The sequence below is a fragment of the Cyprinodon tularosa genome, unplaced genomic scaffold (genome assembly GCF_016077235.1).
Source record: "Cyprinodon tularosa strain WSP-4 unplaced genomic scaffold, ASM1607723v1 ctg346, whole genome shotgun sequence".
NCBI lineage: Eukaryota > Metazoa > Chordata > Actinopteri > Cyprinodontiformes > Cyprinodontidae > Cyprinodon > Cyprinodon tularosa.
In genome coordinates, this window is record NW_024039059.1 from 1228562 (window position 1) to 1243189 (window position 14628).

Consider the following 14628-nt stretch of genomic DNA (forward strand, 5'->3'; position numbering starts at 1 on the left):
GCTGAGAATTACTGATCTTAAATCAATACTTTTTAAAAGATACACTTCATAGCATCTTTGTGCATTATAGAGTAAATCACTTAAGGTTCGACTGGTCTATAGGTACTCGATTTAAGGTAATCCTGATGTTAGAACTGCATTAAATAAAAAGGTTGATCACTGATCCGGTGCTGGACTGAAAACAAATGACAAAGTGGCCAAAGTAACTACTCAGACCTAATGATGATTATTCACCAGAAGCCCTGCCTCACTGGAGGATAATCATATATAAACATTTTTACAGTATTGTATAATCTCTTTTCCATGTCTGAAATGAATTAAACAGAAGTGTGTACCTGCTAATGGACATGGCGACTATGACAGGCTGCCAGCCTGAGCGGAGAACCTCTCTGATCTGTGGACTCCGTCGGGCTAACACCACCCACAGTGGAATCAAAGCCAGGAAAACCAGGCACACCGAGGGGGACAGGTACCAGATGTCTGCAGGAGAGAAAATCATAAGATATGTAAAATAAATCATGTGTAGAGAAGAAGTTTACAGCATCTTCGGGTCATGCAGGGCTTCTACAGGAATGAGGAACTCTAATTTAATGCTTTTTAATGCTGCTATATATAATTTCAATGCCATCAACAAGTACCCAAACATTGACTCAAGTACCCATTTGCATTTTCACATACTTTTTCTCTGTCTCGAGCTTCTTTTCCAAACATATCAACCGGAAGCAGTTTAGTTTAGTTTATTTTTTTATTTATTTTTTTAATAAAGCATTTTAAATGCCACGATCATCACATTTAATGAATTTTAATGCCAATTAAGGCCTTCATTTAAAAAATAATAATTTAATGACTTTTAATGAAATGCATTTCAGCTTTATTCTTCTCGCATGGTGATAGGAGCAGTCTTAAAACGTCAAATATAGTGAGGTATAGTTTGTCCTTTCAATCACTTTTTAATTTGGCAAACAGCTTCTTTAGCAATTTATTAGCATTATCTGATGAAAAGCTATCGATTCAGCAGTAATCCCCAGTGTACAACATTTAAGCATTATCAATATTTAAGAATGATGCAATATTTCAACCGTCCTATTAGCAGCAATCTTTAAAATATACTGATCTAAATGCTTGGCATATAATCCCCCAGGTGTAATAAATTTATATAGCATAATGGTTGTATAAAACACTCAAACTGTAAATAAGGCTAAGAGGAATTAAGAAAACAGAAGTTGAACAGTACAGTTGTGGATTTGTCTAAAATGAAAGCTGATTTCTGCTGCCATCTTGTGGTGAGTTCTGGAATAAGCCAGATCTAGCAGTTAAACAGGAAGTACCTCTTAACTGGTGCTTCCTCCATGCTGTGCTCCTCACCTCTGTACTCGTAGAGCGTGCTGCTCACCCCCGCCAGCAGGGACAGCGTGATGAGGTCACCCAGGCTGGCAGCAATAGGTGTGGCCACGTTGTCTGGGTTGATTCCCACTTTCCTGGAGCCGATGATAACTCCGATCATCACCAAGCCTATGGAGGGGTAGGCAGATGGAGAAAATGAAAAAAAGCCACAAACTTTCTGATAAGGTGAAGGTCAAGCAGAGAAAAATGAAAATGTTTCCAGGTTAACAAAACAACTAAATTCTAAAGATATATGTAAAACCAATGTCTCTAGCTTTACATCAGAGGGACTGTTTGCTGAGGCGGAAATAGAGCACTTCTAGAACAATGAAAGACATAACAACTGCTCTGAATCATACATGACAATTAGAGGGAGGCTACAATGAAAAATATCCCTTTAAAATAAATTAAACATTTTAAAATACTTCTTTAAGCCTGTTTACAGATTGCTGATATCCAGACAGAAATCAAGGTAAACTTCCACCAGTCACTGTGAAAGATAAAGGGATTACTCCTTCTAGAAATATAAGAAAACCTTGAATTGCTTCTGAGTCACCGTAGATTCTGCTGATCTTATGAAACATTTGTATTTTACTTGGAGAGGGTTAGAGTTAGAGAATATTATGAATAAAAATTACGTAGAATTAAATAAAATTGTAAAACAAGAAGCTTTTTCTCTATATCTAGGTTAAAATCTTTAATGGGCGTCTGTAGCCTTTAATCCAGGATGTTCATCAAAGTGTTCTTATTGCTTTAGTTTTAACAAATATAACTTTTCAGCCCCTCTGTCACATACCCAATGAGAGAGCAGCTACGAAGGCGGTGGTAATGCTGCTTGCACACAGGACAGCTGCCTGGTCCAGTTCAACCCCTCCCCTGGAGATTGCACCTAAACAAATGGCTGCCACGGCTGCCAGGAATCCCACCACCGTGGCCTGAACCTGCAGAGCGACACATCATTCATGAACACAGCAGGAACACGTCTGATCAGGCGGTCAGAGCTTATCTAGCTCCACACAGGGAAGCATCCACCTCTGCCTGCTGGGTGAAAGCAGGGGTTACCTGAATGAGAGCCAGGTTGCTGCACACCATGGTCCACTGTTTGTCAGGGTCATCCATCTGGCCTGTGTTGGCCTACAACAGAGAAGCAACAGCCACAATATTACAGACTGGAGGTGGAACTATCTTAAAAGAGTTTGCAATGTTTTATGATGATTTTATTTTTTGTGACTAACCCAATGGAATATTCTAAAGTCATAATAATTCTTCAATGTCCTAATCCTATTTTATTTAAAACAAAAAGAACAATAGCTGTACAACCGTAAGTTGTTATAACTGCCTAAGAAGTCCTATGCAATACAAATACAATGTTTAGGATTGCTTGGTTGATCGGTTTCCTATGCAAGTATCACCTAAAATTATTGAAACTGGGACCGACTGATCTGTGCTCCACCAGCTCCAACTGCTTACAATTTTTTCCCACTTTTACCACATAGTGAAAATCTTACCTGCTGCAGCTAGCCCCCTTAGCACATTATTAATAGTCCTGAACTTTTCTGCATGTAGTCATACTATTCGGGTTTTCATACAGTAATAATAAGAGAAACTTTTGGGCGGCATTAGTAAACTGTTTGAGAGGAGACCAATGGGAAACGCTGTTGTGGGGATTAAGGCTAAACACAGCAAATTTACAGCAAATTGCTGTAAATTTTGAAGATCAAATAAAATGCCAAACTTTTGATTGAATCAGGTATATTCTCAGAAGTCTTACAAAGTAATGTAATTTTAACTAGTAACAATTTAATAGTGTATTTAGTGTCTCAACTGCACAGTGATACAGCGGGTAGCACTGCTGCCTTGCAGCAAGAAGGTTCTGGGTTCGTCTTTCTGCATGGAGTTTGCATGTTCTCCCTGTGCATGCGAGGGTTCTCTCCAGGTACTCTGGCTTCCTCCCACAGTCCAAAAACATGACTGTCAGGTTAATTGGCTTCTCTAAATTCTACTTAGGTGTGAGTGTGAATGGTTGTTTGTCCTGTTTGTCTCCGAGTTGCCATGGAAAAGACTGGCAACGTGTCCAGAGTGTTCCCCCGCCTCTCGCCAATAGACAGCTGGAGATCGGCACCAGCACCTCTTGCGACGTGACGGAAAATGGAGGGATGGATTTAGTGTCTCATTAGCAGCAAAACAGATGGATATTACAAGCTTATTACTAGGGAGGAAACAATCGGTTTAATCAATTAATGAAATAATCGTCAACTAGATTAGTAATCGGTTCATCATTTATTATATAGACTGTAAACCTTGCCTTTAGCTGAGAGAGCAACCCACTTAGAACAGTAATTATATCAAAATAGTAAAAAGTATATAAACATTTTGCAATTTAGATAAAAAAAATAAAATGTTTGTCAATATGCTCTATCCAGAACTCCTGAAGTGGAAACGTTTTAGTTTCACCTTTTTTTTAATTTCGTAAAAAATCCTCTATAATGAACGTTTGCCTATCCGATTATTAATTGATTAATAGAAAAAATAATTGTCTGATTAATTGATTTGCAAAATAATTGTTAGTTGCAGCCCTAGTTATTACCCTGACATTTATTTTAAGGCTGACCATCAGCCTAATAATAACCAAAAGCCAAAAGCTATGGAAATGTTTTTTTTTTATATAGTATATAAAAATATTATTTAAAGAAATGGAAATGTTATTTAACACATTTCATACACCTTATTTACAGATAAAATCAGTGGAGGACCTCGAGTCAGCTCTTTGAAAATGTGTTATTTTGACAGGTAGAGTTGGAGGGTATCTATGCTCATTTTGCCCGTACCATCATCCCTAGAGAGCCGCTTCATCCTCTGTCACTGATGCAGACTCACATTGAGTCATGTGCCCTAGCATAAAGGTTAACCCATACGCTCTCACAAGCAGACAGAGGGCTGGTGGGGCCATATTGCACGATTGACCAAATTAATGAAATATTATATTACATACCATAAAACTAGCACTAGCACCTAAAGGTGGTCTATTTGTGTGAACTAATAAAGAGCTTTTTAAATATATCCTAAATATTAAACGTTGCTCTGCACTAAATACTGTCAAATAACTCCTCTGGAAATATTATACACGCAGCAAACTCATCTACATTCTCCATAACATGAAGATTTTGTTAGTAACTTAATTTCGTATAAAATGATCCCTGTACTTTTTCCTTAAAAATATCAACACTTTGACATAAAATACACAAAGGATGCTAGATACATTTTAATCTAGAAAATGTACAAAAAATACCTTGTTTGTTTTTATTATTTACTATTTGAAAAAATATTCATAACACTACAGTTTGAGAAATAAATTATTATGAACCCCACATCTTAACCAGTCACTTTAATGTGCCTTACAATTTCAGTCTCAGGAAATGGTTGAAGTATAAGGGACTGATGATTTGGATTCTATGTGCTTCATGTGCTCCGTGTGCGCCACTCTAGACACTGTGACAAATTTTATCATTTTCCTTGTACCTATCCTTATTGACAAAATGATTTATTTTCTTCAGAATTAAGTCTTTATTTTTGCAAGCAACTCCCTGTGTAAATGTGGAGGAAGTATCAGGTCTAAGTCAGGTGACAGAGAGGCAAACCTGATCAGCTTCTACTTCAGTCAGGCCACAGAGATTTTGATGGGCCTGGTATTTACTGTGTTTTATCTTGTTAATTACTGTTACAGTAGCTTTAATGTTGAGTGTTGGGTATGAATGAAGATACGGTACAAACCACCTCCTTTATTTGTATATTTAATACAACATTTAACTGCTACTGTAAATAAGGGATAATTCCATATTTTACGGGATGTTCTGCAACCCTGACTTACACAGATCACAGTTAGCAGCTTCCCATTAGCTGCTCTAAGCAGTAAATTCTATGCCTCACCCAGGCTTTGTGCCTTGATCTAAGAAGGTCCATATGTCTTTTAGAGGTCAAACAGCCTCTTCAAGACCAAGGAACACAGCTAACTGGTTAGAGGAGAGTTTTAGTGAAGTTTAGAGCAGGAAAATGATATTAAAGAAAAAGTTCCAAGCTTTAAGTTTCCCACAGAGATTTGTTCAAACCATCATCTTAAAATGCAAAGACCATGAAGCAGTGCAGGTATTCATAGCCATGAACACATGAGTCAGGTAGTGTACAGAGAGAATTGAACATGCATAAAACTGTGTATAAACAAAAACACCTCCATTTACATAACATCTCTGCAAAGCATGATGGGAGAGGCATTATCCTGTGGGGCAGTTTTTCTTCAGCACTGACGAAAAAACTGGAGTTGATAAAAGCCAAATGCAGGTAATCGCCAGAAGGGAACCTGTTAGAGGCTGCAAAGAACTTGAGAATAGGACAGCTTGCAGATATAAGGGAATTAAAAGATTTTTCCCAGACTTATTTGACTTATTTTTTTACTTAATCCTAAAACTTTCATTAGCTAAATGGGAAAATGTGGAAAGATGAAGGGAGAAAAAGACCTCTGTAAAGAACAGCATCCTGCTGAATCTGAGCACACTGCGAAAACAGTCAAGAATTAAGAACAAATAAGTGTGTTTTACCTTTACTTTAAATAGGTAAATAACATATTTTGCCAATGGAATAAGTATTTTTATTCTTAAAATAAGATAATTAGATAATATGCACTTGAAATAAGACAATGGAATCATTTTTCTTATTTTAAATCTATAACGTAGTGTTTCGTTGGTGAAGTGTCTCCCTTACCTCTCAAAGACAAGCAAATATTTCAAGAAAAAATGACTTATTTCGATTTTTTAGTTTTTTGCAGTGCATCAGGTCGTACTAGGAGCAGTTTGAAGAAAACAGATTGGTTCTTACAGCAGTGGACAGCCGAGCAGCCAGGGTCATCTCCAGGTTTCCCTTGAGTCCGACAAGAGCAGGAACCAGGATGAAGACTTCGGTTATCACTTTAAACACCTCCCAGTGCTGAAACACACATTTACATATGAAATCAGAAATCAAACAGAGAAAGTTAACAACATACAAGAAATCAGGATGAATGTATTTCTACTCTAAAGAGCCCATCAGAGTCATCTGAACCTCTTTAAATGGACCCTCTGACTGCTCCCTCTAACCAATGCAGTTAAATGACATGTTCTGAAATAACCCATTATCCTACATTCCATTAGTAATAATAATTGATTTTTATTGATCTCACATTGGAGAAATTTACCTCTGCTTTTAACCCATTTCCTTGGGGAGCAGTGGGCTATAAGTGCCATCGTGGGGCACCAAGGGAGCAGTGTGTGGGTTAAGGATCTTGCTAAGAGAGCCAGAGTGGCAGTCTATTGGACTGGGGTTCGAAATCAAAACCTCAGTATTCCAAGCTCTTTGCACTAACCAATAGGCCAGCACTACTCACACCACCTATGTTCAGAGGGTTTACTGATTATAATACAGCAAATAAGCCTGACAATGGTAGAAGGTCCAAAAAATAAAGGGAACACTCTAACAGCACATCTTAAATCTGAATTAATGAAATATTCCCATAGAATTCTTTGTTTTGTACCAAGTTGAATGTGCTGACAACAAAATCATACAAAAACCATAAATGGAAATCACATTTATTAACCAATGGAGGCCAGGATTTGGAGTCACAAACAAAATTACAGTGGAAAACACACTACAGGCTGATCCAAATTTGATGCTATGTCCTTTAATCAAGTCAAAATGAGGTTAAGTATTATGTGTGGTCTCCATGTGCCTGTATGACCTCCCTACAATGCCTTGGCATGCTCCTGATGGAGTGGCCAACGGTAACCCAGATCTTACGGTGTTGGGATTTCAGCTAACTTTCTACACTCCACCATCTCAACACCAAGGTGGTAATGTACCACTACCTCCGTTTCTGTTAGAGTTGTAACCTATAACTTCCAACCGTGACTCAAACCCTTGTCAGTTGAAAGTTGAGTCGAGTTGTTGAATATTGGAGTCCAGGCACCAATCCAATATCCTGTATATTAAAATAGGAATCTATTGACTGATTAGTTCTGGCACAGTTTTTCTTCTCAACTCTTAAAACGATTGCGCTCTGCTTCCACCTGTTGCTTTAGACGGCTGAGGAGCTGATCGCCTGACACCTGTCAGAAACAGCGTTCTGCTACAACTACTGTTTTTTTTCATACTGCCCTGCATTTTATCCAAGCACAGCCTCAGTCATTTATTCACCTCATCCACTGTGTGTACCCCTGTACAATACAATGACATTGATTTTTATAGGTTGAATTTAGCTCAGGAGTTTATTGTTTGTAAAATAGAACTTGATTTAAATCCCTTTTGTCTAGACAACATGCCGACACCGACATGGCGACATAGCGGCCAAATCTTCAGGACTTTTACAACCAGGGTATAGCTCCACTATAGCACATAGTACGGAAGGCTAAAGGGCCCATAAAAACTCCCTGACGCAATGTTTTTTTTCCTCCTCTTACTCTGGGGAAATGCTGGGTGGCTGAAGCATTCTGCCAGCCAAACTCTGGTTTGCCAATCCCCCCCCCCCCCCCCACACAGGAAATCAGGAAAGTGGTTGTGCCAACCACAGCACTAATGGTTTTTACCTTCTCCTCCTGGGTCTGTAGGCCTGTTCACCCTACGGGAATTGGCCCCTAGAGAATAGTGTATGTACGAGGAGTGTCAGAATATTTTTAGGGTCTGCCTCTGTGTGCATCTCCGTTGAAAACGTGTATATGTCCGTATGGTTGTAAGTGTAGGATTGCATAAATGTGACTGGATGAATGTGAATTTGTCTTTGTTTACTTGTCAGGTTGAGTGTTTGCCTCCCCTCCCCCCAACTTGAATAACCTAGGTCCCAAGCATGAGCAAGGCTGTCTCCTCTTCCTTCTTAAGGCCAATTTATACTTCTGATGCATAGCCTCTGCAACCGTCAAATCTGTCTCTGTGCGCGACCACGCCACCTGCGCAGAGGCTCTGCATCCGTCGTCGCACACCTAAAATAAATCCTGACTACACGCTGGATGGTCGCAAACCTGCGCAGACCTCAAACGGAAATGCATAGACAAAAATCAGCTGTGATTGGTCCATGGTATGCCTTTCCAGCTGTCTGTGTGGCCGAGGAGTAATAAAAATAGATAACCATGACGAAAGGTTGATCGAGGAGGTTTCGGAAGTACAACCACTTGTATGATGCCTGAGACAATGTTGTTTTGGAAAATAAACGCTCCCACCAGCGCCCCCGAAGAAGTTCTTGTGATCATCCGTCGAAGTTGTTGTGAGTTCTTGAATAGGCTCCCCCTTGCGCTTTGGCGGGAAACTGCTGTGCATCCTCAGAAATTCCAGGCCGACTTTGCGGAAGCATACCAGCAAAACTGGATCACGACCAGACGCAAGCGACATTTGAGGTGTGCAGTTGCTAGGGGTGTAAATAATAATCGTTTTGTATCGATGCATCGATCCAAAAGCCGACGATCCGATGCATCGACACGTCCGCAAGATAATCGATTCATGTTTTTTTTTCCTCCGGTCTATTTTTATCCATTTGCTCCTGGGCGTAATCCTCCCGTGCTGCGGTGCCGCTAAACCTATTTTGCCCTCCTACCGCGCTTCCTGGTTATACTCTTACAGCAGTTTGTTGCAGCAAGCTTCACACAGACATTTTTAAATTATGCTCAGTATTGAAGCGTGGTCTGAGCTACACGCTGTGGGTCTAGATACGGCCGAGGCGGTGAGAAAGTGGGGGCGAGTTTAGTCCGACGACGAAGGGACATGAGGGCAAAAAGAGCGGAGATTCAGCTGGAAAAAGGGTCACAGCGGTCTCGCGCACCCCGCTCTTCTAGCGGGTCAAACTTCACGAGTTGTTTTCCGCAATTTCGGTCATAAAAACAAAACAAGCCGGCCTCCTGTCTGCTGCACTGTTTGCGGTCAGCTACAATCTGGGAGAGGAACGGCGGAGCGTCTCTCAAGTGGGCGGTGACGTCGATACTCTGAAGCCTTCTTCTTCTTCTTTTTTTTTATGGCGGTTGGCAAACAACTTATAGGTGCATTACCGCCACCTTCCTGAATGGAGTATGGACCAGACAAACTATTATATTCTCCCTAAAATACCCGTTCTTCTTAGAAAATTAAAAATACTACCAAAAACTACATCCCCAGATTACCTTTGAAACAATTCCCTTATATCTAGTTTATTTTTATTCCTGTCTAACTCTCTGAGCAACATCTCTCTTTCCTGAGTATATTTATTACATTCTAAAAAAATATGTTGGACAGTTTCTCTGGAGCCGAGGTATTGCATTGAACTCATTACACTGATATTGTGCAGTATTTTTACAGTATTTTTTGATGCAACTTTTCTACTTCTGTTATTTGCTGTTGTTTCTAAAGAAAATGCATAATGATATTACAGCTTTCATTGATTTATTTCAAACTTGAAACTTTGTTTAGCCTGTAAGGTGTAAAAAAAATAATAATAATGAAAAAAAAAATGTAACCGATTAATCGATTAATCGAATCGAATCGTGGTGTATTCTTGAGTATCGAAAATAATCGAATCGTTGGGTCAGGAAATCGATACTGAATCGAATCGCCATGATGGATGTGATTTACACCCCTAGCAGTTGCAGAAGTATAATCCGCCCTTTAAGCTACCTACCAATGAGGGTTGCCTGTGTCTGCTGGCGCAGTGATAGTTCTATAGTTGCAGAGATGGGTACTTTGGTAGCTGCTGCCTCATTGCTGGGGAATGTCATGCCTAGGCCTCCTGGCCTTATGGTGTACCCACTAGACCAGGGGTCGGGAACCTATGGTTTGCGAGCCAGGTGTGGCTCTTTTGATGCTTGCATCTGGCTCGTAGATATAATATATTATATTTTGCATTAATCCGTCCATCGATTCCGACCTTTTGAATTGTTAGGAGCACAACAAACAGATACACAACAAAGCCAAAAAGTTGAAGCTATACTTTTAGTATTCCACTTCGGTGTCTATTTATACACGTTCTGGTCACTTGTTCGACTGCTGGGTCTGTCAGCTGTCACACGAGGATACATCTTGGGACGTGGTCTAGTTCTGCTGATAGTGGCAGGCTGAGTTTTAATCTAGATCTCTTCAACTCAGACATTCCTGTGAAAAAAGACCTGTCACAGCAAAAAAAGCACATCACTGGCTCACCATTTTTTCCCATCACTTTATTAGCTCTGCTATGATTGTGCAGTTGATGAGAAAAGATAAATATTTTAGGTCTTACCAGATATACACACAGCACATCTGAACAACTATATAATCTGTATAAGGAAATTGCATACTCATAAAAGATAGATTTGCCTTAAAGGCCAGTCTGGTGATCAAGTTTTATTAAGTACGGGGAAATTAAGAAATAATTTCAAGGTAATATTGTCAAATCATCATCATCATCATGGTGAGTATCTCACAGTATAATGGTTTTGAATTTCAGTGTGTGAGAAATAAAGCATTCCCATTTATCTGTACACTGTACCCCACCCATTGTCTTCCATGCCCATCTAAAAATATTGCATTCTATCAGTTAACTAAGCTTCTGTCTCTCAGGCGTTTTTCTCTCTCTCACACATACAGATCGGATTTAGGGGAGTGGATGCTACACAAGATAACATTTTTAAATCAAGAACAACAGCCATGCAGGGGACAAAACAGTTCATTTGCCCCTCAGGCGTTTGCAACTCATCGATTATTTTACTCACACTCTACGAGAAATGTACTTTACCTTGGTGTTTAAATGTACAAAAGACAGAGAGATATGTTGCAACACTAGATTGTGAAGCATATCATTCACATAAAAAAATATAAAATATCAAAATGCAGTCCTTTAGCAAATAAAATAAAGGTGTGTAGGTCCTAAAATTCAGTTTTACAGCAAAAAGCTTGCAATAAAAGGACATGTTAGAAAGGCAGTTATTCAGATATCAGTAGATTTGTAGTTTCTAAGACACAAACTGGGACAGCCAATTTTTTCCCATAACTTAATAAATGTGGGAGATTTATATAACAGTCGAGGTGCACTATGCAAGGCTTATTCTTGAGAGAGTAGTTGCTAAAAAAGTGTGTGAGTACTCACACCATAATGACCTAAAGAGTGTCAATCAGGTTTTAGAGTTCATCAGAGCACCTAAACTACTCTGGTGAAAGTCACTAAATATATCCTCATTGCCTCAGGTAATAGACTTGTATCTACTTCATTGTATCAGTGCTGCATTTGATACAGTTGATCATAATATTATTTTAGAAAGACTTGAATATCTTGTAGGAATTAAAGGAATAACACTAGACTGTATTAATCTGACAGGTTTCAGTTTGTTCACATAAATGATAAATCTTCCTCATGCTCCAGGGTTACCTGTGGAGTACAACAGGGATCAGTCCTAGGGCCTATTCTCTTCAACATATGCTCCAAATGGGTAGAATTATTAGACAGCATGGGATTAATTTCCCCTGTATGCTGATGATACTCAGCTATATATGTCTATAAATGAAGATGAAAATAACCCATTGCATAAACTACAGGCATGTCTTCAAAATATAAAAACCTGGAATAGTCAGAAGTTATAGTCTTTGGACCAGAGTCTTTAAAAAAGAACGTCACGTCTTTTGGATGGACAAAAAACCTTCGTATTATTTTTGCTTAGGACTTGTCATTTAAATCCCATATCAACGACGTTACTAGGATTTTGTTCTCTTATCTCCAGAATGCAAAAATTAGAAACATCCTAGACTTTCGTAATTCTTACAGTCAGGTAGTCCATAAGTTGTAGTTATAAGCCTTTGGATGATCCAAAATGCTGCAGCCAGAGTTCTGATGAAAATTAAAAAGAGAGATTATATCTCTCATATCTAGTGCTGGGCGATAAATCAAATTAATTTGATTACTTAATGTTTTCAAATATCCACGATTTGAAATTTTGCCAAATCGTCTCTTTTTCTGCATTTTTTACTTCACTATTTTTTACTTTATGTTAGGGTAGCTCATTTTTTACTTTGCTTCTGCCGCCTTTTTTTTTTCTTCCGCCCAATAGCATGCTGCACTGTTTACTCACACCATGGCCCTGCTCAATCTGAGGAGTTGGAGCTGAAAAAAAGGGACTCGATGTTGATTATTTGGAAGTGGCTGGGCTTTTACAAGGCCGATGTGCAGCAGACTACAGTAGTTTGCAACTCAGCTGTTTCAACATCTCTGCCAAAGGCACCCCAAGGAATGGGAGCCGGCCTCACAGCTTTGGCAGTGCAGCTTCGGTAGCACGGGCAAAGAAAAACACAAACACAATAAGAAAAGACCACAAACCCTGGCCGCCTCATTTTCTAAAGCAGTGCCAACCGACAAGTGTAGTGTGTGGTGGAAACAGATGACCAAGGCTGTAGCTATTCATATAGGGATGGACATGGTGCCCGTTTATACCATAGAGAAGCTTGGCTTTCTTCACATGCTAAAAGTGTGTGATCCAAAATATGACCCACCGAGTCGCAAATACTTTGCGGAGGTTGCGCTACCAAAACTGTGCTCTGTTAAAATTTAGATACAGATCTTTGCTCCTGTCAATCTACATGAGTTTAACTGTGCATTATATCCACATGAACTGAGCTCTTAAGAGATGCTGTATACAAATCGTCTACATCCCAGAAGATCAATACAAGTTATTGACTGTTTGATAAATTGCATATTTCAGCAAACAAAGCTTTTTTTTTCTTGTACTTGTAAAGAATATATAGGTGTACAAAGATTTATGTTATGAATATTTAAGTTAACATTTTTTTTTTTTACAATATGATTATTGTTGGCTAAATATATTTTTGAATGAAGTAAACCTATTTTAAAATACATGCATGTAGTTTTTAATACTTCAATTAAAATCTATTAAAATTGTAATCGTCCAAGATGACCAAAAAAAAAAGAAAAAAGAAAAATCGAGATTTTATTTTTTAGCCATACAGGTGCTGGTCATAAAATTAGAATATCATGAAAAAGTAGATTGATTTCAGTAATTCCATTTAAAAAGTGAAACTTGTATATTATATTCATACATTACATACAAACTCATATATTTCAGATGTTTATTTTGTTTAATTTTGATGATTACAAATGACAACAAATGAAAATCTCAAATTCATCATATCAGAAAATTAGAATATTGTGAAAAGGTTCAAAATTGATGGCCCCTGGTGCCACACTCTAATCAGCTAATTAACTCAAACCACCTGCAAAAGCCTTTAAATGGTCTTTCAGTCTAGTTCTATAGGCTACACAATCATGGGGAAGACTGCTGACTTGACAGTTGTCCAAAAGACGACCATCGACACCTTGCACAAGGAGGGCAAGACACAAAAGGTCATCGCTAAAGAGGCTGGCTGTTCACAGAGCTCAGTGTCCAAGCACATTAATAGAGAGGCGAAGGGAAGGAAAAGATGTGGTCGAAAAAAGTGTACAAGCAAGAGAGATAACCGCACCCTGGAGAGGATTGTGAAACAAAACCCCTTCAAAAATGTGGGGGAGATTCACAAAGAGTGGACTGCAGCTGGAGTGAGTGCTTCAAGAACCACCACACACAGACGTATGAAAGACATGGGTTTCTGCTGTCGCATTCCTTGTGTCAAGCCACTCTTGAACCACAGACAGCGTCAGAAGCGTCTTGCCTGGGCTAAAGAGAAACAGGACTGGACTGCTGGTGAGTGGTCCAAAGTCATGTTCTCTGATGAAAGTAAATTTTGCATTTCCTTTGGAAATCAAGGTCCCAGAGTCTGGAGGAAAAGAAGAGAGGCACTTCATCCACGTTGCTTGAAGTCCAGTGTAAAGTTTCCACAGTCAGTGATGGTTTGGGGTGCCATGTCATCTGCTGGTGTTGGTCCATTGTGTTTTCTGAGGTCCAGGGTCAACGCAGCCACATACCAGGAAGTTTTAGAGCACTTCATGCTTCCTGCAGCTGACCAACTTTTTGGAGATGCAGATTTCATTTTCCAACAGGACTTGGCACCTGCACACAGTGCCAAAGCTACCAGTACCTGGTTGAAGGACCATGGTATCCCTGTTCTTAATTGCCCAGCAAACTCTCCTGACCTTAACCCCACAGAAAATCTATGGGGTATTGTGAAGAAGAAGATGCAATACACCAGACCCAACAATTCAGAAGAGCTAAAAGCCACTATTAGAGCAACCTGGGCTATCATAACACCTGAGCAGTGCCACAGACTGATCGACTCCATGCCACGCCGCAT

At 39.3% G+C, this 14628-nt stretch overlaps 1 protein-coding gene across 3 annotated transcripts in view; it reads right to left on the bottom strand.

Moving 5' to 3' along the window:
* LOC119789762 (solute carrier family 41 member 1-like) overlaps positions 1–14628 on the bottom strand; it is a 49586-nt gene that overhangs the window by 13835 nt on the left and 21123 nt on the right. For all 3 annotated transcript variants that reach the window (XM_038294842.1, XM_038294840.1, XM_038294839.1), the window contains exons 3-7: positions 6253–6360; positions 2446–2517; positions 2180–2324; positions 1366–1512; positions 336–480 (exon numbers count right to left, since the gene is read on the bottom strand). In XM_038294842.1, the coding sequence (XP_038150770.1) occupies positions 336–480; positions 1366–1512; positions 2180–2324; positions 2446–2517; positions 6253–6360 (617 nt within the window). The remainder of the gene's footprint in view (positions 1–335; positions 481–1365; positions 1513–2179; positions 2325–2445; positions 2518–6252; positions 6361–14628) is intronic.